Genomic DNA, 26,453 nt, shown 5'->3' on the forward strand with positions numbered 1-26,453 from the left:
ACTTTTTAGAAAACTATTTTTACATATGTAGTGTGAGTCTCATTAAAATCACCACCTGATGGCCTCTATAAACCATCTAGTCCAGACGTAAGAACAGATTTGTTCGTAATACTTCCCTACTCAAGAGTCCCTTAGTAGCTCACTGCTGCTGCTATGTCACTCAGTCATGTCTGACTCTTAGCGACCCCATGGACTGTAGCCTGCCAGGCTCCTCGGTCCATGGGATTTTCCAGGCAAGAGTACTGGAGTAGCTTACTACTGCCTACCAAATAAAGTACCATAATAAAAGTTCATCCCTCTCGATTATGCTTTTCTCAGGTCCATCCCACAGACTCCTCCACGGACATATCATACTCCTTCCCTGCTGATCTGTGCACAAGCTGTTTCCTCTGAACGCCCTTCCCTTTGTTGCCTGGAAAACTCACATGGATTTTTCAAAATGTATCTCTCATGTCACTTTCTCCTTTCATCTTTAGCCCCACAGAGCTCTGGCTCTATCTCAATCATTGTACTTACCACATTGCATTGTCATCTTTTAAGCAATTTGCAGAAACTTTCTTCTTTCTTTTTCTTCCAGTCTCTCCCAGGAATTCCATCATGGCAGGCTTCATAGACGTGTAGCCTATGCATTCACACAGGATCGTACTCTGAGAAGGGCTGTGGTTTGGCTTCATGCTCTGCCTCCTCTCTTTGGAAATTCTTAAGAATTTATGAATATGTGTTGCTGTTCAGTCGCTCAATCATGTCTGATTCTTTGCAACCCCATGAACAGTAGTCCGCCAGGTTTCCCTGTGCTTCACTATCTCCCAGAGTTTGTTCAAATTCATGTCCACTGAGTCGGTGATGCCATCAAAACATCTCATCCTCTGTCATCTTCTCCTCCTACCTTCAATCTTTCCCAGCATCAGGGTCTTTTCCAATGAGTTGGCTCTTCACATTTAGGTGGCCAAAGTATTGGAGCTTCACTTTCAGCCTCAGTCTTTCTAATGAATATTCATGATTGATATCTTTTAGGATTGACTGGTTTGATCTATTTGCAGTCCAAGGGACTCTTAAGAGTTGTCTAGCACCACAGTTTGAAAGCATCAATTCTTTGGTGCTTAGCCTTCTTTGAACATGTTGCCCCCCTCCCACTTTTATTTTGCTTTGTGCCCCACAAATTATGGACCCAGTCCTGAGTTCCATTAAGTGGTAAAAACTGTACATATGGTGGACTGCTTGATTTTCCATGAAAACCTCTTTCCTTTTATTCACTGTAATTGATGCTCAATGAATATTTTTCTTATGGGGCTTGAGCCACAGTAAAGACACTCATTCTAAGCAGCTTTCTCCTCCTTATTATAGACGGATTGTTACAGATAAGTACTATTTTGAAAACTTTTGTGGCCAGCTTTGTACCAAGCAGGAGTCCAGAGAGTGTAACTGGCAAACTTGCCCTATCAATTGCCGCCTGGGAGATTATGGACCCTGGTCAGACTGCGACCCTTGTGTTCAAAAACGGGTAAGTGAAATGTGGGTATATTCAGGAAATCAGAATCATAAATTCTCGAATTCCCTGACAAACTCAACAATCATAGAAATGATGAATTACTTTAATTTCTGGAAATAAATTGTCCCAGCTTCCACTGAGGGAAATATTTTAGGGGGAGGCAGGATTCATTTGACATGCTTTATTGGCATGTGAATACCGAAAAAAAGTTCTGCCTGCCACCCCCCCCCAAACCCCGAGGATTGGTATTGCACTCAACCAGATCTGATTTCTACTGCCTCTGCCCTGTGAGAGCTCACAAAGCAAAAACAGGTGCTAAAAAATGGGCAATTCAGTCCAAGTTTTAAAATCAGACAGAAATGAGGTACATTAATTAAAATGACTCCTTGCCCTTTCTTTAACTGCCCCTGCTAAGGGAAAGTCCCTCGATTTGTTTATTGTTCCCAGCTGCAATATTTACCTACCTCAAGTTCATTCCAGGTAGGGCACTGGCCCACGTGAATCCCAGTCAGGGTAGGTGCTAAGCATTCAGACATTAGGGAAGTAAAAGGAATTGACCCAGTACTAGGAAAGCACCCACTACCTCACAGAGGCCGTTTAGGTTCCTTTGCACACATCATCCTATTCAAACTTCACATCACATTGTTTTTCTACCCATTTTACAGATGAGGACATTATAGCTCATTAGGAGTTAAGTAATTTACCCAAGCACACATCACTAATGAATAGAAAGCTACATATTGAACTTGGATTTTTCTGACTTTAAAGTCAGTACTTTTGAATCCTATTCTATTTCTATCCTTCCCTGACTCTTTGATTTACTACTGACCATTTAAAACCTTTCATAGTGTGGAAAACGTGCCAGCCTTGGTTTCCACAGTGACTTCCTCATACAAAAGCCCTCCCCCATCAATCCTTTCACATTTATCACTTCATACTATCTTTGAGGAATAAAAGGGCTACTGTTACGACCTGGAAGATTTATTGCACTCAGGACATGCTCAGTAAATATTTGTGTGTTTGATTTTGATTCAATTTAGAATCCTATGATTTCAGAGTTAGAAATCTTCAGAAATTTGTTGTCCCACTTCCTCGTTTTACAGGTTGGAAAAATGAGACCCCAAAAGTACTGACTTCCCTAAGAAAACACAATAATGAAATTGGAAAAAAATCATTAGTAATTTAGGAAATGCCACTATAGGAAAAATCACTACTGTGACTGAGAAGCCCAGTTTTCTTAGATACTTTCTGGCTTTGACCCAGCCTCAGAGGTATTCACCTTTCTCTCCTCCCCTTTTAGTTCAAGGTTAGGTCCAGCCTCAGAGGTATTCACCTTTCTCTCCTTTCCTTTTAGTTCAAGGTTAGGTCCATCTTGCGCCCCAGTCAGTTTGGAGGACAACCATGTACGGAGCCTCTCATGACCTTTCAGCCATGCACTCCATCCAAGCTCTGCAAAATTGAGGAGATTGACTGCAAGAATAAATTCCGCTGTGACAGTGGTAATGTACTTTTGAAAAATCTTCAGTCTTCACTAAAAATGACTAAAGTTATTCCAATTGACTCCCAGTGAAAGTCATAATAGAAAAGTCCCACCATATTTTAAGCCTAGGGAGACAGGGATGTTATGCTACCAATTACGTACTATTCATGTGTAAAATTACAGCTTTCAGGCTATAATCATCTTGACCACTTACCTGATTCCTTTGCTCATCAAGAAAAGTTCCCAGGTTCCTACACTGTTATGAAACAGGAGGAAGAGAATGAGGAGGAGGAAACAGAGGAGGAAGCAGATACTTTTAAAAATTGGCTATTAATAAGCACAACTGAAATAAGCAATTGAAAAGGAGTGATGCATTTTAAAATTTTAATATGGTTTATTAAGATAAGGATGTTAATGCTAAGATATTATGTAAAGGGGATGGTTAGAGATGATGTAACAAATTTTCTGGTACGGTCCATTGAATGATTCCAAAGATAATCACAAAAGAGGAGGCTGCAAATGATTTAAACAATGGCAACATTCCCTTCAAGTTCAATTCTCATACAGATTCATACATTTTGATATTTAAGTATTGTTAGATTATAATCAAACCTTGAATATACTACTTAATCTATGTATTCTCTTGCTAATTAATAGCTTTCCAAAGCTCAGCATGTTGAACCATATAGGTCAGATTTCTGCAAACTTTTTCAGGAGAAGTCCAGGTGGTGAATATTTTAGGCTTTGCAGGCCATACAGTCTATGTAGCAACTATTCAGCTCTGGAATCGTGGCATCAAAGCTGCCATGACTTGGCAGTATACAATAGACAGTATATTCAACAAATGAACATGACTATGTTCCAATAGAATTTTATTTACAAGAGCAAGTAGCAAGTCAGTTTTTGTCCATGGGCCATAGTTCACTGATTTCTTGTATAAATAGTCAATTTTAGTTAAAATAAAATTAGAGTTCTGATGAATAAAATCCAAATTATTTGCGTACTCTAAAATACACTGAAAAGTAGAACTAGATGGCAGATTTCAAATTCCCATAGAAAACTGACCCCAGACTTGGACATAATGCTTCTCTTCTCTTACTCTTTGCTTCCTGCCTTCAGCTTTACCAATCTTTTCTGAAAGTCAGACAGGAAGGCTGGTTCCAGGGTTTTCTCTCTGTACCTCATCCCCAGAACGGAATGTAAGGGTGAGACATGGGTAGGGAGATATACATTATGCCTATGTAAATAAGGGGCTTCCCAGGTGACCTTAGTGGTAAAGAAACCACCTGCCAATGCCAGAGACACAAGAGATGTGAGTTCGATTCCTGAGTGGGGAAGATCCCCTGGAGGAGGAAATGGCAACTCACTCCAGTATTCTTGCTGGGAAAATTCTATGAACAGAGAAGACTGGCCGGCTGCAGTCCATCGGGCCTCAAGGAGTCAGATGTGACTGAGCAACTGAGCAACCAACAACCAACTGGAAGCTAACAAGAGGCAAGAAGGATCTTCCCAGAGTTTTGGAGGGAGCATGGCCCTGCAGACATCTTGTTTAGACTTCTGCACTCCAGAACTATGAGAGAAAAAGTTTCTGAATTTCAGTTTATAAATAAGGTCATGTCACATATTGACAAAACAGGGAATATGAGAAAAACCTTAATGGCAATGGCTAAGGGGATACAGACCTAAGCACTATATTCAGAATATTAAGATAAAAGTTTAAAACTGATGCACATCAATTTGAAGCTTGAAGGGTAGTTTCTAGAACAGATTACCAGGGAGAATTCTTATATTCAATAGATGATAAATCTATGAAATTTATTATGAAAGAGTTTGTTTATGTCAAAAATATCCACAAGTCTGAGAAGTGTTTAGATATATCCATGTGCTATCAGTTCAAAATGAGTGATTTCAGGAAAGTTACTGGTATAGGCACAGCAATCTCTACTTCATCAGTAATACGTCCATAGCTAGTGATATAAACTGAACTATTGAAATGCATCTGTAATGGTTGATAAGCAGCTGCTACCCTGAGCTCTCTTAGTGACCTCTGCCCTACTGTCCAGATCCCTTCATCAGAAATTCCTAGATCTTCCCAGGATCCAACCATTAACTAGTTAATCTCTGGTACAAATATGGTTGGCATCCATTCTGACTGGGTAATGCCATGGGCTCTTGGTTGTTGAATATTCCACTGAAGATGATATACCACTGTACTCTCCTAAAAACATCCACTAATGCCACTCTCAAAGGAATAAAAGATTGGATGGACCATTATTTGTCTGACATATCAGGATGATGTAAGTCATCCTGACAAATATCAGGATGATATTTGGATCAGTTAACAACAGAAAAAAATCTCTATCTTTCCTTTCTACTCTCATGATTGCTCTTCAGAATCTTCCAAGGCTAATTGTATTTTTTTGTTTTGTTTAGTTTTTAAAATATTTTCCATGGGTGCACTGTGTCCCTCCATTCTGAACCCTCCTCCCATCTCCCTCCCCACCCCACCCCTCTGGGTTGTCTCAGAGCACTGGCTTTGAGTGCCCTGCTTCATGCATCGAACTTGCACTGGTCATCTATTTTACATATGGTAATATACATGTTTCAATGCTATTCTCTCAAACTATCCCTTTAATGTATACATGGATCTTTGAGAAGTACCCATGAGGCAAATCCCCATGCACTATGCCAACTCCTCTCAAAGTCCTAACCTTAACACAGAGATGAGAATTTACAACTGGTTATAAAAATAATATACCATGTAATAACATAAATCAATTCAAGTAAATAGGAAAATCATATATAATTCTAAATGACTACATAATTCCAGGTGTAAATACATACATGCATGTGTTGGCTAAAGCAAGCTGACTTCTACAAATTCTGTACTATTGAAATGTCCCTTCACCTCTGCCATTCCTTCTTTAGTTATTCCACTGTGTTTCCATGACCTGGAACCATTCTCAACAGTGTCCCATCAGTCCTATTTCACACTGCCACCCATTCCTAAACTTCGCTCAAGAGAAGTCCTCCTGCTTTCATCCCTACCCTTGCTAATGTTGTTGTTGCTGTTTAGTCACTAAGTCACGTCCAACTCTGTGCAACCCGTGAACTATAGCCTGCCAGGCTCTTCTGTCTGTAGGATTTTCCCAGAAAGAATGCAGGAGCAAGTTGCCATTTCCTTCTGCAGGGGATCTTGCCGACCCACGGATCAAACCTGAGTCTCCTGAATTAGCAGGTGAATTCTTTATCACTGAGCCACCAGGGAAGCCCACCCTTGTTAACAGAGACTCTATAATATCCCTAAAATTGTTAGCACAAGTTCACAGTGAAGTCAAACAAAGCAAAATGTCAGAGTTTGGAACACAGAAAGGTTAACTGCAGAGCCATACAAGGAGATGGGTGGTTCAAGCCCTAAAAACCCCTGAGCTCCCTAAAACATTTCAGTAAAGCATTTTTAAAAGCCAGGTAAGGGAAGGGGGTCACAGGATATGTGATCAGCTCATGCACAGTTCTCTGACTGGCTGGTGATGAGGTAACAGGGTTGTGTCACAGAGGTTAACTTTATCAGTCCTTAGGCTCCAGGAGGCCTGGGGCTATGTGTTCATGGTCATAAAGAGGTTAACATCTTCCATTTGGTAGGGGGTTTTCACACCTTTGAAACAACTCAGGACATGTGCATCAAATGTGTGTATGTGTATATATATATATATATATATATATATATATATATATATTCAGTAGGTACTTCAGAGAGGAGCTAAAGCAGAGGATACGAGAGAAGGCCAGCTGGGAAAGCCCCACAGGGTCCTGCTCCATTACAGAAGCATCAAATGAATAGACTTTCTTACATATCTGGTACCCTGATCACAAACCTAAGTTAATGAGAATTGTACCTTGCATGTGTATCCCTACCTCCATCTGATAAAATGGGAGTTTTAGTGTAAAAATATAAAAAATCAGCTCTTGTTCAAGTTTATGAGTACTAGGTTCAAAACTTTTAAAAACTGTGAGATGTGTCATTTGTTTCTCCTTTAGGTAAAGCATCTCTATTTCAAACTAAATTACCCATTCTGCACTGCTCTAAGAAAAGCAAACAAGAAAAACCAGAGATGTGTTATTTTTAAAAACAGTGTATCTTTCAGGTTATATCTTAGGACCAACAGGAATTCAATTCCCTCTATATTTTCAGTCTTGTGTGATTATGATGCTCATACCTATAATAAGTGTCTTGTCGTAAAATTTTGAATAATCAAAGGATGATTTAATTACTTTCATTACATTCCACCTTCTTACTGACAATTCTTCAGCTCAGTTCAGTTGCTCAGTCGTGTCCGACTCTTTGTGACCCCATGGATTGCAGCATGCCAGGCTTCCCTGTCCATCACCAACTCCCAGAGCTTGCTCAAACTCATATCCTGAATCAGTGATGCCATTCAACCATCTCATCCTCTATCGTCCCCTTCTCCTCCCTCCTTCAATCTTTCCCAGCATCAGGGTCTTTTCCAATGCGCCAATTCTTCACATCAGGTGGCCAAAGTATTGGAGTTTCAGCTTCATCAGTCCTTCCAATGAATATTCAGGGCTGATTTTCTTTAGGATGGATTGGTTTGATCTCCTTGCAGTCCAAAGGATTCCCAAGTCTTCTCCAACACCACAGTTCAAAAGCATCAATTCTCTGGTGCTCAGCTTTCTTTATAGTCCAACTCTCACATCCATACATGACCACTGGAAAACTATAGCTTTGACTAGATGGGCCTTTGTTGACAAAGTAATGTCTCTGCTTTTGAATATGCTGTCTAGGTTGGTCATAGCTTTTCTTCCAAGGAGCAAATGTCTTTTAATTTCATGGCTGCAGTCACCATCTGCAGTGATTTTGGAGTCCAAGAAAATAAAGTCTGTCACTGTTTCCATTGTTTCCCCATCTATTTGCCATGAAGTGATGGGACTGGAGGCCATGATCTTAGTTTTTTGAATGCTGAGTTTTAAGCCAGCTTTTTCACTCTCCTCTTTCACTTACTTTCATCAAGAGGCTTTTTAGTTCCTCTTCACTTTCTGCCATAAGGGTAGTGTCATTTGCATATCTGAAGTTATGGTTATTCCTCCCATCAATCTTTATCCCAGCTTGTGCTTCATCCAGTCCGGCGTTGTGCATGATGTACTCTGCATATAAGTTAAATAAGCAGGGTGACAATATACAGCCTGGACGTACTCCTTTCCCTATTTGGAACCAGTCTGTTGTTCCATGTCCAGTTCTAACTGTTGCTTCCTGACCTGCATACAGATTTCTCAGGAGGCAGGTCAGGTGGTCTGGTATTCCCATCTCTTGAAGAATTTTCCACAGTTTGTTGTGATCTACACAGTCACATACTTTGGCCTAATCAATAAAGCAGAAGTAGACTTTTTTTCTGGAATTCTCTTGCTTTTTCTATGATCCATTAAGATTATTAACCCCCCAAAAGTTGAAACTAAGTGCTTTCTGGGGAACTCTTTATTAGTAAAAAAAAAAAAAAAAAAATTCAACAAAATATCTAATTTCCTCAAGCACTTCAGTTGATCAAAATAGTCACTCATAGCTGTATTGAAATGTTGATGACAATTTAAGATAGGTAATGAGATGTGTGTGTATGCGTGAGGGTGCTCAGTCGCTCAGTCATGTCTGACTCGTTGCAACCCCATGGACTGTATAGCCCACCAGGCTCCTCTATCCATGGAATTTTCCAGACAAGATATTCCTGAGTAAAACATTCAATCACTGTTGATGAGACTTGTACATAATGGTACAGATGCCAGCATTCCTGATTATATGCAAGAGACTGAGGAGCAGGAGACAGGCTATCTGTCATTGTAGACAGAGTGTTTCAATTTCAGTAATATACAGGCACACACTGTTTCCTAGGATCATTATGAAATTCAGCAAGTTTTAAATGAAAGGAAATTATCTGAGTTGGTACTATTTTCTAAACTCATTCACATAAATTGCTATCTAACACTGTGGTATCCAGGAATTTAATGTGTCCAAAAAATAGATATAGTAAATTGTATGTAGTGAAACTCTTATTAATGGTAATTATAACAGTAATCATATATAGTGAATATCTACAATAAAATATTTAATAATGTATAGTAAAGTAGGGGCTTCCCTGGTGACTCAGACAGTAAAGAATCTGCATGCAATGCAGGAGACACAGGTTCTATCCCTGGGTCAGGAATAACCACTGGAGAAAGGATTGGTAACCTACTCCAGTATTCTTGCCTAGAAAACTCCAGAGGAGCCTAGAGGGCTACAGTCCATGGAGTTGCAGAGTCAGATACAACTTAGTGACTTACACTTTCACTTTTTTTTTTCACTTTTCAAAATAATTATTTATAGTAAAATATACTGATAGTAAGTGTGCAATTTGATTTTGACAAATATATACACCCACATAAATAACCCCCGATCAAGGTACAGAAAATCTCCATAAACCCCAAAAGTTCCTTGTTTCCTGTTTCTAGTTAATCCTTCTTGTTCTTTTTTTTTTTCTTTTAATCCTTCTTGTTCTTGAACATGAGATAAAAGACTCAGATGGCATGACTCGTCTGTGTCCAGCTTCTTTCTCTCAATATAAAATTTTAGACATTAAGTCACATTGTTATGTGTACCAGTAGACGTGTGTGTGAAACTATAGTTTTTTAAAAATAAAAGCAGTGACCTTGAGTCTATTATGCTGAATTAAAACAAAATTCTGAGCCTGTTGTTAATTTTCTCCTACAGAACATGATTTCTGCAGCAAGCTCACTGTAGTGGGAATGGGATTCTAGAGTTATTTCTTTAAGACAATCAGCTCAAGAGTGACAAATTCTATCCAGACTCTTGCAATCCTAAACAAGAAGAGAAAATATGTTTGTTATTCCATTTCCTTATTGCCTATCAAAAATAATGAAAACTGGCCCTCTACCTTCCCTTGAAATTTAAAGTAATCACGTTTCAAATCAATACTCTCTTAAATGACCATTACTTGTCAATATTACTATTTCTTGACCAGGTCGCTGCATTGCCAGCAAGTTGGAATGCAATGGAGAAAATGATTGTGGAGACAATTCAGATGAAAGGAATTGTGGGAGAAAAAAAACAGTATGTTCACGGAGCCATGATCCCATTCCTAGTGTACAGTTGATGGGCATGGGGTATGTAACATCTTTTTATTGTTTGGGAAGTAAAACCATTTCAAAACCAGAGCTGGAAGCAGCAATGAAGCAGTGAGACCCACCACTGTCCACATTCCTCATTAACCTCTTACTCCTCCCACTAGTCCTATCTGTCCCTGATACTTGGCTGCCAGGCTTAATGATAAAAATAATTATTTTTAATTTTTAGCTATTTAATAAATTAAAATGATAATTTCAGTTTAGCATTTCCACATTTAGGGCGTAGCAGACAATGCTACGAGTACTTCATAAACATAGTTTGTTTAAAGTCTGATGGCAGGTATTCCTTCCTTCCTGAGTTCCCTCAGGGCTCACCAGTTCACCATTGGTGGTAGCTGCAATTGCTCATGACTGTGACATCCTTTGTTTACTGATACGGCAGGAAATATTCCATTTCTCAAATGGTTTTTAAGCATCATTCAATGACAGGTATTTTAAAAATCACCATTGTGCTTTGATCCTCTAAAACTTATTCACAATATTTCCCTATTACAATCCTATTTAAAAAAAAAAAAAAAAAAACAAGCAGAAAAAGAAAAGAAAACAGGAGCTAAGCCTTAGTTGAAAGCATAAGAAAAACCAGTAAAGGTAATTTCTTGTACTCTCCTGTTCTCATGATAAATAATTCTCCCTTCAGTTTTTGGCCAGAAAGCAAATAGTATTATACAGGCTTTTATTGCTTTGTAGTGAGATTTTTAAAGTCTTTACTTGTACTGCCCGACTTGCATAAAAAGAAATCTTGAGGCACTAAAGACAAAGAGCAGCAGTTGCAAATACAACCTCATTTGATTAGAATGAAAACTAGCAGCTGTAGAACCAAACTCAAGTATAGCAGTAAGTGGAACAGTCATTAATCTGGAACTAAGAGGAGCCCTGTTCTAGACCTGAAAGTGTTAGTCGCTCAGTTGTGTCCTGACTCTTTACAACTCCATGGACTTTAGCCCGCCAGGCTCCTCTGTCCATGGGATTCTCCAGGCAAGAATACTGGAGTGAGTAGCCATTCCCTTCTCCAGGGGATCTTCCTGACCCAGGGATTGAATCCGGGTCTCCCGGATTGCAGGCAGATTCTTTACCGTCTGAGCCACCACCTACTTCTGCATTAATTCACAATATTATGACCAAGTAAGTGAACATCTCTCAGCTGTAATTTCCCCATCTCTAAGTTGGATGGCTACAAACTGATTTGAGGTTGTCCTGAGAACTCCTAATTAGAGTTATTTCAACAAGAGTGTTTCATAGCATCTTCTTATCAAGGTACAGAAATGGTTTCCTTTTTTTCTTTTCTTTGGAAGAAAAGCTCAGCCAAAAACTCCCACTGATAATACCATTTTCCAGTGTTCTGATTGATTCTGGGTAACATTACAAACTCACCTCTTGTTCAGTTGATCTAGACTCTCGAGTTACAGATGGGAAAGACCACATGCTATGTGTACTTTGGCAGAAGGACCATGTGGGACTCTGCCAACCAGAGCTGTTGTCCCAAGGATTCTCAGAAATGAGCAAAACCCGCTGGCTCAGGGACAGCCAGTCCTCTCCTCGCCTCCCCAGGGATCGAGAGTTCTGAGAGCTGCTTACTGGAATCTCTAATTTTCTGGCCTTAAAATCGCTGCTTCTCTCCAACACATTTCTACCCCAAAAAAGCTTCCTGAGTGACTGTCCTTCACTTTTAAATGGCAACTTTCCAATAAAGAATTTAACAAGACATTCCAACATTGCTACTTTGTCAGCATCAGTCACCAGGTCTGAAATCTGAAGCAAGAATCAGGCAATAATAGTGTGCTGTTTTTGTTCTCTCGGGTTCAGACAAGGTACAAATGCACACAGACGCACACACACACACATAGAAATAAATACACAAACACACGTGCATATTTATATACAGAAATTCTAATGAAATTCAAAAAGTTATAAAATATAACATTAACGTCAAATTAGATAAAACACTTTAGAAACCTAACATATTAAAAGCCACCATGTGTTTGAGACACCAAAATGTTTAAAAGCAACTTAAATACCACAGAGGCGAGCAGAGAAAATAGAGCCGAAAACTGCTCCATAGCTGACTTCACTTCTAAAAGTCTCCTTGGGGTGCCCTAACAGAGCCACCTCCACAGAAGTCCTATCTTCAGCCTCTGCCAGCAGTGACTACCATCAGAGAGATTCCTCATGACCTGGGAGCCACTTTTCTCAAGCCCTTTCTTGTTTGTGATGAACTTATAAGTACACTGTATAAGGCAGTATAAGATCATCAGTTGTTTTTTCCTCATTGCTGCTGCTGCGGCTAAGTCGCTTCAGTCGTGTCTGACTCTGTGTGACACCATAGACGGCAGCCCACCAGGCTCCCCCGTCCCTGGGATTCTCCAGGCAAGAACACTGGAGTGGGTTGCCATTTCCTTCTCCAACGCATGAAAGTGAAAAGTGAAAGTGAAGTCGCTCAGTCGTGCCCGACTCTTAGCGACCCCATGGACTGCAGCCTATGAGGCTCCTCCGTCCATGGGATTTTCCAGGCAAGAGTACTGGAGTGGGGTGCCACTGCCTTCTCCTTTTTCCTCATTGACCCCTCTTAAATCAGAAAATGAGTCCTAAACACCTGTGTTAGTCATGCTAATTTAAGTACTTTGGAAAGTTTTTCCCAGACCAGCTCCTCTTCCTCTCTCAAATGCCCACTGATACAAACTCAAATATGGATGAGAATATATCTTACAGGAAAGGTAAGAATCATTCTTTTTTTATCAGTTTAACTGAGATCTGATTGACATGTGGGTTTTCCTATTATGTACATCTTTTATTCTCACACCATTGCCACACCACAACAGTTTTGATGCCAGACATAGGCAGGGGGTTCCCCCCACCAAGCAATTGTCTGTGACACCAGCTGACTGTCCCACAATTTAACTGAATTTTGACCTTAGCTACCTGAAGATAGTATTAGATTCCCTAGATTAAGGGCTCAGTCCTGCAAGACTGCCACCACTCCCCCAGAATGTCAGATACTGATTGCAAGTTCAGGTTCGCATATGTGCTTCTGTCACATCGAAGAGTCCCATAAACTCCTCCTTGGGTTTGATTAATTTGCAAGAGCTACTCATACAAACCAGTAAAACAATTTACTTAAATTTACCAGTTTGCTATGAAAGAATATGATAAAGGATACAGATGAACATCCTATTGGGAGAGAGAGGTACGGCAAGGATGTGGAAGGGGCATGAGCTTCCATGCCTTGCTTGGGTACCACTCACTGCACCTCCGTGTGCTCACCGACCTGGAAGCTCTCTGAACCCCATACTTTTGGGATGTTTACAGAGTCTTCATTACATAGGCGTAATCCATCATTACCTCTATTTTCAGCCCCTTTCCCCTGTCTGGAGAATGGAAGGTAGGGATAAAAATTCTAAGCTTTGAATCATGGCATAATCTTTCTTGTGACCAGCACCCATCTAGGAGCCCACAAAGAATCACCTCATTGGAACAAAAGACACTTCTATCACTCAAGAAATTCCAAGGGGTTAGAAGCCTTGTGTCAAAAACTGGGGTCAAAGACCAAATATTAGAAAAAAAGATGCTCTTAGAGCTCTTACTACGTAAATTAAACGGGTTTTGGGAGCTCTGTCCAAGAAATGGGCAGCAGATGCCATTATGGGTATTTTCTATTATCTCATCATTGGTTTCCCTGGTGGCTCAGTGGTAAAGAATCCACCTGCAAGGCAGAGGACGCAGGAGATGTGGGTTCAATCCCTGGGTTGAGAAGATCCCTTGGAGGAGGGCATGGTAACCCACTCCAGAATTCTTGCCTGGAGAATTCCATGCGAAGAGGAGCCTGGTGGGCTACAGTCACACCAGGTGGTGGGTCTTTGTGGTGGGTCACAAAGAGTCAGACATGACTGAAGCAACTGAGCATGCACGCATTATCTCATCATATGTGATTCAGCAATACTAAATTTTTGACAAAAAACTTTTTTTAAAAATTAATTTAACAGATATTAATATCTATAAGAACTTGGAAAACATTTAGCATTGTGGAGAAGTTCTTATCTACCACAAAACAGTTTATTAAATACTTGATTTGTACTAAGCTAATTAATCTCTCTGTGCTTCAATTTCTTCATTTGTAAAATGGGTATAATAATTGTACCTATATTAATTAAACATAATATTAATATCAAATACAGATCAAACAGTACTAGACACAGTAAACATTATGTAAGCATTTATTAAACAGATTTTAAATATCATTATACTTACTAGTAAAAACAATAATAGATTACAATTCTATTAAAATATTGCTATTACTATTTCATTATTAGCTCTTTATAAGAATTCTTTTACTATATGATAGTAAAGAGAGTGGATCCAGAATGGCATAAATTATGTAGTAATTTATTTCATAATCTGCTTCCAAAGTTTGTGTTGGTTTTGTAAGTCATGAAATAATTATAAACCTAAATTTTATTTCATAGTGAAAGCTTGGAACAATTAAATAAGTGGAATATAGAGAACCTAACAGAGCCAGAGGGGTTGAGTTTTGACTTCCAGATCTTTTTGGATACCTCACCATAAACTGGAAAACATGGGCTTTCCTTCAAGCCATTTGTCAAGAGTCAAAAAATGCCTACGAGAAGAATTTCTTTCATATAAATACAATAAATTTTAAAGACTGCTTTACATCTATTGAATTCTTAAAAATTACTCTGTTTCTAGGTTTCATTTCCTGGCAGGAGAGCCCAGAGGAGAAGTCCTTGATAACTCTTTCACCGGAGGAGTGTGTAGAACTGTCAAAAGCAGTAGAGCAAGTAATCCATACCGTGTTCCGGCCAATCTAGAAAATGTCAACTTCGAGGTACGACAGCCTATCTTGAGGGCATTCCAAGTGTCAATGGTGATTATAAGCTAAATTTCAATGAAAAAAGAGTCATGAAGGAAGGGACAGAATAAAAAGGTAATGAGCATTCTTCATCACTATCATGTGCTGGCATCATCATCATTATCATGTGCTGACATTTATTCCTTCCACAGCTCAGTAATGTCAGTGTTTTCATCCTTAATTCACAGATGGAAAACAAGGAAACTAATTTGCCCAAACTTATACATCTATCAAGTAACTGGGTTCAAGATTTAAGCACAACTTTTCCAAATTCTGGAGTCCATGCTTTCTCCCATGAACAAATAGCTATAATAGGTCCCAACTCAGATAAATGACTTGGTATATTCAGAATCCTCTACCATAGTTCTCTCAGATAACCACAAAATTTAGACATAAAACACATCTAAAAAATCCAGATGAATTTAAGCATAATGGGGGTAATTCTACTTACCTTCCATCCCATTTTACTAGTTGGTTTAGTTTTCTTTTCATTTTTCTGAGTGATAAGGGACAGTGTATTATATATTCTTAGAATCTAGCCCAGTGCCTTACACATGATAAGTACTCCATACTTGCCGAACTATAGTAAACAGTTTGTTTCTTCTCATTTATGATAAGGCAAACAGGAAAGACACGACTTTAATTGTTGTATCCATGCATACAAATTTGACATGCTAGAGAGAATTTCAGAAAATCTAATGATTTCTGAGACCACTTTTCAGATAATATGTATTCAGTAAGTCATTCGATCCTTTAAAAAAAAGATTATATTCATATAAATACAGTCATTTTCCAATTTGACAAACTCAACTTAAAAACCATCTAATACATATTAATGGATGTGGAGAAATATCCTTGGAATCCAACTGCCAAGTTCAAACTCCTTTGGGGAGACTTGAGAAGTCCCACCTCTGCCTGGAAGTAAATGTGACAAGAGTTACAAGTGACCCTGACCAGGTAAAGAAAATACTCGCTCTCTCCCCACAGATCCAGAAGATGCTAACCCCAGAGGATTCACTACCACCAAGGGAGGTAGAAAAGGCCTTGCTGGAATGCTGAAAAAGAACTCAGAAGAGACATATTTCCAAAGAAAAGATAGCATCAAAAATTCTGTCAATGATGGAAGATGTATTCTATTCTTAAGATGTAGGCTTTCTAGACGGAGCTAAAACCCAAACGTTTATATACATTATTGTTATGTTGAAGGAAGGTTTCTAGCTCCTAAACAACCAATCCATCAAAATAAATAACCCCCCCAAAAAAATACTGCCTATACTCTCAGCAAGCATCTCTTTTATACAGTTTTACAAGTAAAAAACCTTGGCTCAACACATGATAACACATATGGGCAGAGTTAACACTTTACTCTTAAATAATACTATGAGTTTTACTCAAGTGCCATAACAACCTTCCCAGAAAGAGAAATTTACTTTATGTTCCTCTTATTAATAATAGATTTAAGATCATTGAAGTTAGAAACTTTCTCAGAGTAATGCAGCAAGTACATGGCACAGTGGAATTAGAATTTGTGCCAGATGAGACCTTGATAGTAAAGTATCAAGAAAGATATTAATGACTCTGCAACAAGTGCCAGGTCTGAGTACCTGTCATAAACTGTCATTTAAAAGGTATCACCTGTGAAGCTCACCAATGATGCGCTGCTGCTGCTGCTGCTGCTAAGTCGCTTCAGTGGTGCCCGACTCTGTGCCACCCCATAGACGGCAACCCACCAGGCTCCCCCATCCCTGGGATTCTCCAGGCAAGGATACTGGAGTGGGTTGCCATTTCCTTCTCCCAATGATGTGCTAGACCCAGCTTTTCCAGCTTACAAAAGCCAACTGTTAAATTTTCAGGACTTTTGTAAGCTGATTATTAAACATGACCATTATTAGATAGTAAATATATGATCTTAAATTAAGATTAAATAAAGATATTAAAAACACATGATAATTACTCAAAATATATCACTTCTCAATTATTTTGGCACATTTGACCATGAATCTATGCTCTTGAAGTTACTTACATTTATTGTATCATAAAAGTACTACGTAATAATTTGCAGAACACAACACTTAACCATCAATGCCAATTGGCAGTCCTTGCTAATTGTTATAAACCATTAGTTTCCCCACCACCCCACTAAAAATAATAATTTGCTACTGTGCATCTTTTTCCAAGTTTGAATTCAGGAGTATCACATAGGTAGTTAGCTTGAAATCAGCATAGTAGGAATATATATACAGCAAGAGAAAGGCCAATGCTGTTGTATTAAATCACAGGTTTGTTTGTTTGTTTTCCCCTCTCAGACAATTGGTTTTTAAACGTTTACCAGCAGAATACTGGATCTACCTGTGTAACTTAGTAACCCAAGCCTGCATGCCAAGTTTCAGCAGGAAATACAGTCTGAAATTCCTCATTCAGAAGGAAGTAGATTCTTTTCGTTATCCATGTAGTTCTGAAACTCGTTCAACCTTAAGAAGCTGCCTGAGTTACTCTCTATCTATATGTCATTGAGTTTTAGATAATATTCAACTGCTGAGGAAGGTCATGGTTATATTTCTTCAAAGATATGGAAATGACCAGAGCCGAGGTCACTTACTTTCCTTACAGTAGCTTACTTTCCACTGACCCCTGTATTACTTTGTTCATGCCGTTAACAGGCATCTGTGCAAATCTAAGCTATTCCTCACTGAAAACAGCAGAGGAAGAGAAATTCAGCAGGCATCTGACTTCCATTCTTCTACAGTATCAGAGCATATTGAGACAATGGAAATCATGAGCTGGCTGGTACACAAAGACTAGAGAAGGCTGCTGAATGGAAGGCAGTTGGACAGGAAGTCAGAATGGAAGACGGTAGGAAGAATCCTGCCCCTCAGGGATCTCCCAAGTGCTAAATGCAGAGCTCTGTCATGGTACTACCCCTGCACCAGTCCCCAGAGTTGTATCACTATCTCAGGACATCTTATCTCTTTTCTTAGGAGTTGCTGCTTGCTACTGGCTAGACACTAAGTACTTGCTGTCACCAGCGAAGTACAGAGCACAGTTATCACTAGTCTTTTTGATTCTTACCAATACACTGACCTTTTCTTGCTGCATCCTAAAGCCCGAAAGACTTCAAAGGTCTGCAGTGCCCCAAAGCCTCTCTAAATCCCTTGTGAAATTCGGAACTTTAGGCTCTGTCTCTAACCCTCACATCACAAGCAACCAAGTGTCACCCATCCTGTCCGCTCCCCCAGCCTCTCTCAACTGTTTTCTACCCCTCTCTACAAACCCAGCTCCTTTCTTCAGACACAAAAGTGAAAATGTCGACACATTTCAAGCTCTAGGAGTCATCAGCCCACAAGATCCACAGATAGTCAGGATGGGCTAGAAATAAGATATAAAATGGGGATTAAAACCTTTTTCCCAGAGTTTGCTTAACATCTCTTTCTGGGAAAAGCTAGGAAGATGAAGCTAATCAGAGCTAGCCAGCTGTTCTTTACACATTATGAAAAGAACTCATCTTCCTCCTTTCGAAATTGTCTTGGCTTTCCATATTCCTGTTCATGGAACAGCATTCCCATTCATTATTTCTTTCTCTCTCTCCCCATGCCTGGGGCCCCCACACACACAAGCACACGCACATGAACACACACACATTCACCTCTACTTGGTCAACAACTTCTGTTGATTTACCTCCTAAATATCTTTCAAATCCACCACTTTGTCTCTACCCAACCAATGTTGCCCTGGACCTAGCCATTCTGTTTCAACTGACTTTTTTGCAACAGTTTTTTAAACTGCTCTCCTTGCCTCTACTTTAGCTATAGTTAACATGATCTTTGCAAAACAATCTGTGGCATCCCCAGTTTTTCAATCCTTCAATTAATATTGTTAAAGAACTTATTAGATGCAAAATCTTGCCTTTAGAAGTCAATTCAAATGCTTTATCAGAATATACGAGGCCTGGCCCCAGTTTCCCAGTTCAATTTTTCAGCACTGCTCAGCGATAAATTTGCCTTCTCACCAAGCTAACATACATGGTCAGATTTTCTCTGAGCTTCTTCCCAGGATACCCAATGTCCTTACTTTACATGCAAATATATTTTTTCTTTAAGTCGACACATCTCTTCTTACATGAGGGTTAATTTATAAAACTAAATATTTGTAGCCGAGGTTTTTAAACAAATATTAAAGAAATGTCAGCAACTACATTTAATTATGGTTGTATTGCTTTGTTGTTAATGGATGCGCTTCATTGTGGACATTTTAAAAGCTAACTAGCATGCACTGCAATGTCTCAAAGGAATCCTGAACTTTTGACTGTATTTTACTGTTGAGCAAGACTCTCTTGCAGCTGGGTTATTTCTTCCCTTGACTAATTGTGCAAGCTATTTAACTATGACATGTGGTTTGCCTCACAGTGCATTTTAATATTAAATAATTTAAAACAAGAGTTTTTTTCATTACCAACAAAACAAGCATTTTTAACATAAAGAGGTACTCTTCAATCAATCAACTTTGCAACTTTTAAAAATTTGTCCAATCTTCTCTTCTTACTAGCATAACCATAGCAAGGGTTTACCTTGTGCTTGGAAAATTCATCAAGTACTCATAATTCAAGTTTCACTGGCTGCTGTTTCTCTTCTTCTCAGACCCGATCAGATGAAAACCGATCACCACCTACCAGACAGAACCAATGGATTATTGGTGATTTGTTCTCTGTCTTGCACACTTGGCCAGTGAAGTGCTAATGCCCAGTATATGAATAAGGCTGAGGGGTTCAGGATGGAGCCAGAGCAGAGTAGGACAAGATATGCCCTCCACTTTTCTAGGTCTCAATTTCCTGAAAGATACCTTCAATTAGCTTGCAAAGAGCATCAAATTCACAGGCAGACTAAACATAGGTCTGTGTTCTTGTCACCTCACTAAATCTCAGTTTGGGAGTCATTTCCTTGGTGGTAACTTCCCTAGTATTGCCTCTCTGAATTTTATAGATATTTGTGGGAATCCCCTTGGCAACATAATGCTACTCTCATTGAGTGTCTGATTGTCTCTCTCCCTCACTAAACTATTAACTTCCTGAAGACGCAGACTAATACTATTTCTTGTTCTCTAGGAAAACGGGTCCACAATAACTGTTTACTCAATGCATCAATGAATGAATGATCATTGCATTAGGTGTTCACAAATAGCTCTAGTTTCCTAAATTACGTTTTATTTCTTGCGGATTTTCCTCCAGGTGCAAACTAAAGAAGATGATTTGGAAACAGCTTTCTATGACGATTTAATTTCTCTTGAAGATAATAAAGATCAAGAAGTCTTAGGTTCTGGCCTAGCAACGAGCTCTTATCATGTACCAATTTTCTATTCCTCAAAGAGAAGTCAAAGCAGCTCCCATTCTTCTGCCTTCAAACAAGCCATTCAAGCCTCCCACAAAAAGGTAATAAAAGTGGTTCTTGATCTTCTTAATTTCTCCTGAAAAATAACACCAATTCCAGCAATCGTGCAAGGAGAAGGAGATCATTTTAATATCAAATAGTAGGATTTCTAACATAGATTTAAGCAGACTTACTTTTTTGTTGTTATAGCCCACTTCAAAAGTTATAGAGATAATAATGCCTTTTTTGCAAGCATTTGGCTGTGTTTGTGTTCTTGCTATTTTGTCTTATTTTTTTAAGTGCTTTTCTTATAAACCACATGAAACAGAATGTTGCTTTTTTTAAACATAATCTGACAGTCTAGGGTCTTTGCTGGAGAAATTCAGCCAACTTCTATTTAGTATCTTTCATGAAATATTTAATCCTTCCTTCCCTCTTTAATGTATTTCACTCATTTAACTTTGTTGCTAGTTTCTTGTTCCTTTACATTTCTTCTTACTTTTTTTGGTCATTTTGGAAGTTCTACTAAACTTTTAAATTCTGCTGGTACTTACCTTTCTCTGGTTAATGCACATAATTAAACCAATGTTTTTCTTTTATTCCATAAAGTAATATATAGCCTCCACCAAAGGATTAATCATTTTTCTACTCCCCGCATTCCATTCCCACAATCTCCAAACATACTTGCTTCTTTCTTTCCCCACCACTACCACCACAAGCCTCCAAAGCCTCCAGTTTTATTGAGATAGTTCAAAATCTTTGTAGTCCAAGCTATTCCTAGGGATTGTTTTGTATTCTTTTTTATATTATATATGTTCATTAGTAATTTATTCTGGATCCCATCTTCCCTATTAACAATTCCTCACATAATACTGATAAATTCCAGTTCAGAATATGTATTTTGTATTTGTGTAATTCTATGTATGTGTGTATGAGTATATATTTTATATAGGTCTAGTACTTTGGCCACCTCATGAGTTGACTCATTGGAAAAGACTCTGACGCTGGGAGGGATTGGGGGCAGGAGGAGAAGGGGACGACAGAGGATGAGATGGCTGGATGGCATCACTGACTCGATGGATGTGAGTCTGAGTGAACTCCAGGAGTTGGTGATGGACAGGGAGGCCTGGCGTGCTGCGATTCATGGGGTCGCAAAGAGTCGGACACGACTGAGCGACTGAACTGAACTGATATCCCATATACATGCTCATTACCACTTCTTCTTTCATCTTCCCTTTCTTGAGATCCTGTTCTCATGCAATTGCCATATTTTCAGTGTTTTCTTTAGGTAGGATACATGCAAAGTATATTCCCTAAATCCTTATATATATACAAATGTCTACCTTTTCATTGAACAATAAAGATGCAAAATATCTTGATGGATAAAGGAATCTTGGAACACAGTCTTATTTTCTTGATAGCTGGTGGATGTTATTCTACTATCTTCTAATTTCTATTGTTACATAGGAAAAATTACATGTAAGCTGATCTTCTTTCTTTTGTTCTCTCTCTGGAAATTTGCAATTTTTAATACTCTAAGCATTGGACTTTATCTACTAATCTTGCCAGGAATTAATGGAACTTTTCAATACATAAAACTGCATCTTCATTGGTTAATCTTTCCTCATATCTTCCTTTTTCCTTTGTTTGCTTGTAAAATCTTCTAGATATGTATTCCAACTCTTAAGTGATTTAGGGGATATATTTCTATTAGGCATTTTTAGACATTTACAAGTGTCTTTTAAAATAGTATCTATTTCTCATTACAACCACCACTCTAAGTAGGATTTATTCTTTCCAAAGAGACATATGGCAAGATTGAGTCCTGAATCCTAGAACTTGATGGGAGATGTGAAAAGAATAGACCAAAGTATCAATGTCAGAACCAAAGGGACCAGCACTGGAGGGCACCATTTTATTGTTCTTTGTGTTTCTACCATAGTGCCACTCATATTTTTTATTAATTCACTCATATACTTATGTAAAATGAGTACTTATAATACTTTACAGATAATTTTTCCAAGCATTTCATCTGTCTTCAAAATAACCCCAAGAGGTAATGTTGTTGTTCACTCAGTCATGTCCAACTCTTTGTGACCCCATGGACTGCAGCATGCCAGGCTTTCCTGTCCATCACCATCTACTGGAGCTTGCTGAAAGTCATGTTCATTGAGTCGGTGATGCCATCTGACCATCTCATCCTCTATTGTCCCCTTCTCCTCCCACGTTCCATCTTTTCCAGCATCAGAGTCTTTTCCAATGAGTCAGCATTAGGTGGCCAAAGTATTGGAGTTTCAGCATCAGTCCTTCCAGTGAATATTCAGGGTTGATTTCTTTTCGGATTGACTGGTTTGATCTCCTTGCTGTCCAAGGGACTCTCAAGAGTCTTTTCCAATACCACAGTTCAAAAATATCAATTCTTTGGCACTCAGCCTTCTTTACTATTTAACAAGTAATGGTAGATATTTTTAACATCATTTTGCAGATAAGTAGATTGAAGTCCATATATTTATTTTTAATTCAACTGACATCCATCACAGACCTACCCTGCATCAGGCACTATACTCAAGTACAAGAAGCTAAGTGACTCTCGTGCTTGTAAAATGAGTAAACGCCAGAATTGGGAATTGAAATCAATTTTCTAATTTTTGCCCACTATTCACATCTACCACATTCTATTTCAAGCTTCTTGCTTATTTTCATCAAAGTCTGAAAAGAGTATAGCTCTAGTGATATGAGCATGTAAAAAAAGAACAAAACAGTTTCCTTTTATAACAAAGACTGGTAGCCTACTTAAAAAATTTTTTATTTATTTATTTTTGTCTGTGCTGGGCCTTCGTTGTGACACAGGCTTTCCTCTAATAGTAGCAAGTGGGGGCTACTCTCTAGTCACGGTGTGCAGGCTTCTCACTACAGTGGCTTCTCTTGTTGAGGAGCATGGACTTGGGTACACGGGCTTAGTTGCTCCACGGCATGTGGGATCTTCCCAGATCAGGGATCAAACCCATTTCTCCTGCACTGGCAGGCAGATTCTTTACCACTGAGCCACCAGGGGAGCCCCTGTTAGTTCACTTCTGAATGGATTATGGGTTATATCATGGATTATATCATGCCCCTCACACTTAACCAAATTATATTCTTAAGACAAGTTAGTGTCAGAATTACCAGGAAGTAAAAATACATCTCCCTAGGTCCTTCTTTTAATTTACTGATTCAGACTATCTGGGATTGGGTGTGTGATTCTGGCTTTTTTTTTTTTTTTTAAGTCCTCCAGCTTGCTCTAATATCATATTCAGGATTGGAAATGACTGCCCAAAAATATAATCAAAGATGAGGAGAGAAATGGAGGTGTTGAAATACCTGTGTGTGTGTGTGTTGTAGTCACTTAGTCGTGTCCAACTATTTGTGATCCCATGGACTGTAGCCCACCGGGCTCCTCTGTTCATGAAATTTGCCAGGCAAGAATACTGAAGTGGATATCCATTCCTTTCGCCAAGGAATCTTCCCAACCCTGGGATTAAAGTCGGGTCTCCTGCATTGCAGGCTGGTTTCTTTTATTGAATGAGCCACGTGTGTGTGTGTGTGCGTGTGTGTGTGTGTGTATCTACACAGACACATATATATACCAGCTTTCCTGGTGGCTCAGAGGGTAAAGTGTCTGCCCACAATGCGGGAGACCTGGATTCGATCCCTGGGTTGGGAAGATAACCTGGAGAAGGAAAAGGCAACCCACTCCAGAACTCTTGCCTGGAAAATCCATGGACGGAGAAGCCTGGTAGCCTACAGTCCATAGGGTTGCAAAGAGTCGGACAAGACTGAGTGACTTCACTTTCACTTTCAATATTAAGATTTGCTTTTCAGAATTGGTTTTTAAATGTCTCTAACGCGCTAGAGAATACTTACAAAACTCTTATCTGTAGGTAAACAGCTTTTATTTGATCCTCTAATATCTGCCTCAAAGTGGAAACATTTCAGACTATTCACAGTATCAGGTTCAAACATATGAAATTGCTGATATTCAACCATTTTTGACTTACAAGATTGGCAACTTTGTATGATTCAACCCAACATCTTTGATTAGATCTGAACAGAATCAGGATATCTCAGGTTAAATAGAAAATGCTTCTGCAACCTCTCTTAATCTTCAAATACTGAAAACAAGGTCCCACAAGCTTAAAAATCATTTCAAGCCCTTCAGCGGTGCTCAATGCTTTATTTTGTCAAGCATAGATCTGACTAAACATTGGTTGGTCAGATAGTCTGTTTCAAAGTTAAAACACCAGTTATCTGAGTAGGATTCAGTGCGTTTTTGAATTGCTTTACAAAACTGAACCAACAAAAAGATGGTTAAAATAATGCAAGATCTCACAAAATGTTGAAATAGACCATACATAGTTAATACCTTGCTGTCATGTAATTTTTTAGTCCAAAATAGCCAGTTCTAGCCATCAGAAACTGACAAATGGAGCACCAGGGAGATGTTTGTGCTAAGCTGAGTTACCAAAATTTTGCTTGTATGTCCTACAATTTTGTTTTTAAAGTGACCTGAAAATTTTGAACAGCCTATTTCAATGCGCATAACCAAACAGGCATTTCATATATTCAGGGAGTAAGAGTGCTTCTTCCTAAGAGCACAATGTCCCTCTACCTTTCCAAAGCCACACCTCCATGACAAAACTCAAGTATTAAACTTACAGTTAATGGACACTTAAAATATAAGCTCCACAAAGGCATGAATTTTTTCTGCCTTGCTCATATTTGTGTCCACTGCCTCTGAGATAGCTCAGAGAAACACGTATTGAAGAGAAGAAGGGAGCAAAGAGAAAGGGAGGGGAGGAGGGAGGAAAAGTAAGAGGAAAACAGAGGGGAATGAATGTTGCCTCTTCCTCAAGCTTTGTGGCGTTTTTTGTTTTTTTTTTTTCCCTTCTGTGTTAATAGTCATTTTGTGTCATAATTATAGCACATGGGAAGTTAGCTGTTTAATAATTTGCAGCCATAATAATAACAGGTTTAACAATTTAACTAATACAGATTTTTGGCTAAAATATACCCCTCTCTTTTTATTACTTAAACATTCAGTTCAGTTCAGTTCAGTTCAGTCGTTCAGTTGTGTCCCACTCTTTGCGACCCTATGAATCGCAGCACGCCAGGCCTCCCTGTCCATCACCAACTCCCGGAGTTCACCCAGACCCACGTCCATCGAGTCAGTGATGCCATCCAGCCATCTCATCCTCTGTCGTCCCCTTCTCCTCCTGCCCCAAATCCCTCCAAGCATCAGAGTCTTTTCCAATGAGTCAACTCTTCGCAAGAGGTGGCCAAAGTACTGGAGTTTCAGCTTCAGCATCATTCCCTCCAAAGAAATCCCAGGGCTGATCTCCTTCAGAATGGACTGGTTGGATCTCCTTGCAGTCCAAGGGACTCTCAAGAATCTTCTCCAACACCACAGTTCAAAAGCATCAATTCTTCGGCGCTCAGCCTTCTTCACAGTCCCACTCGCACATCCATACATGACCACAGGAAAAACCATAGCCTTGACTAGACGGACCTTTGTTGGCAAAGTAATGTCTCTGCTTTTCAATATGCTATCTAGGTTGGTCATAACTTTCCTTCCAAGGAGTAAGCGTCTTTTAATTTCATGGCTGCAGTCACCATCTGCAGTGATTTTGGAGCCCCCAAAAATAAAGTCAGCCTCTGTTTCCACTGTTTCCCCATCTATTTCCCATGAAGTGATGGGACCGGATGCCATGATCTTCGTTTTCTGAATGTGGAGCTTTAAGCCAACTTTTTCACTCTCCACTTTCACTTTCAAGAAATCAGTTACAATATCTAAAATTTTTTAAAACAACAGTATATGTGGATATACTCATAAAACTCAGTGTCTATGGAAAAGGACAATTTAGTGGAATGAAATTTGGGGCAGCTACCAACCACATAATCCTAAATTAACCTGACATAACAAGAGATGATTAAAGAAAAAAAGAACCTCCAAACAAATAGTTCTGTTTGTGGATATAGGACAGAGGATATAAACAATTTTGCTTAATTTTACCACCTAAGTAATTTTGAGTCATA

The 26,453-nt window shown here is 39.0% G+C and overlaps 1 protein-coding gene across 2 annotated transcripts in view; it reads left to right on the plus strand.

Annotated features, from left to right (window-relative positions):
- C6 (complement C6) overlaps positions 1-26,453 on the plus strand; it is a 77,192-nt gene that overhangs the window by 8,075 nt on the left and 42,664 nt on the right. For both annotated transcript variants that reach the window (XM_006076392.4, XM_006076394.4), the window contains exons 3-7: positions 1,345-1,501; positions 2,844-2,988; positions 9,998-10,139; positions 14,859-14,997; positions 20,243-20,443. In XM_006076392.4, the coding sequence (XP_006076454.4) occupies positions 1,345-1,501; positions 2,844-2,988; positions 9,998-10,139; positions 14,859-14,997; positions 20,243-20,443 (784 nt within the window). The remainder of the gene's footprint in view (positions 1-1,344; positions 1,502-2,843; positions 2,989-9,997; positions 10,140-14,858; positions 14,998-20,242; positions 20,444-26,453) is intronic.

The sequence above is a fragment of the Bubalus bubalis genome, chromosome 19 (genome assembly GCF_019923935.1).
Source record: "Bubalus bubalis isolate 160015118507 breed Murrah chromosome 19, NDDB_SH_1, whole genome shotgun sequence".
NCBI lineage: Eukaryota > Metazoa > Chordata > Mammalia > Artiodactyla > Bovidae > Bubalus > Bubalus bubalis.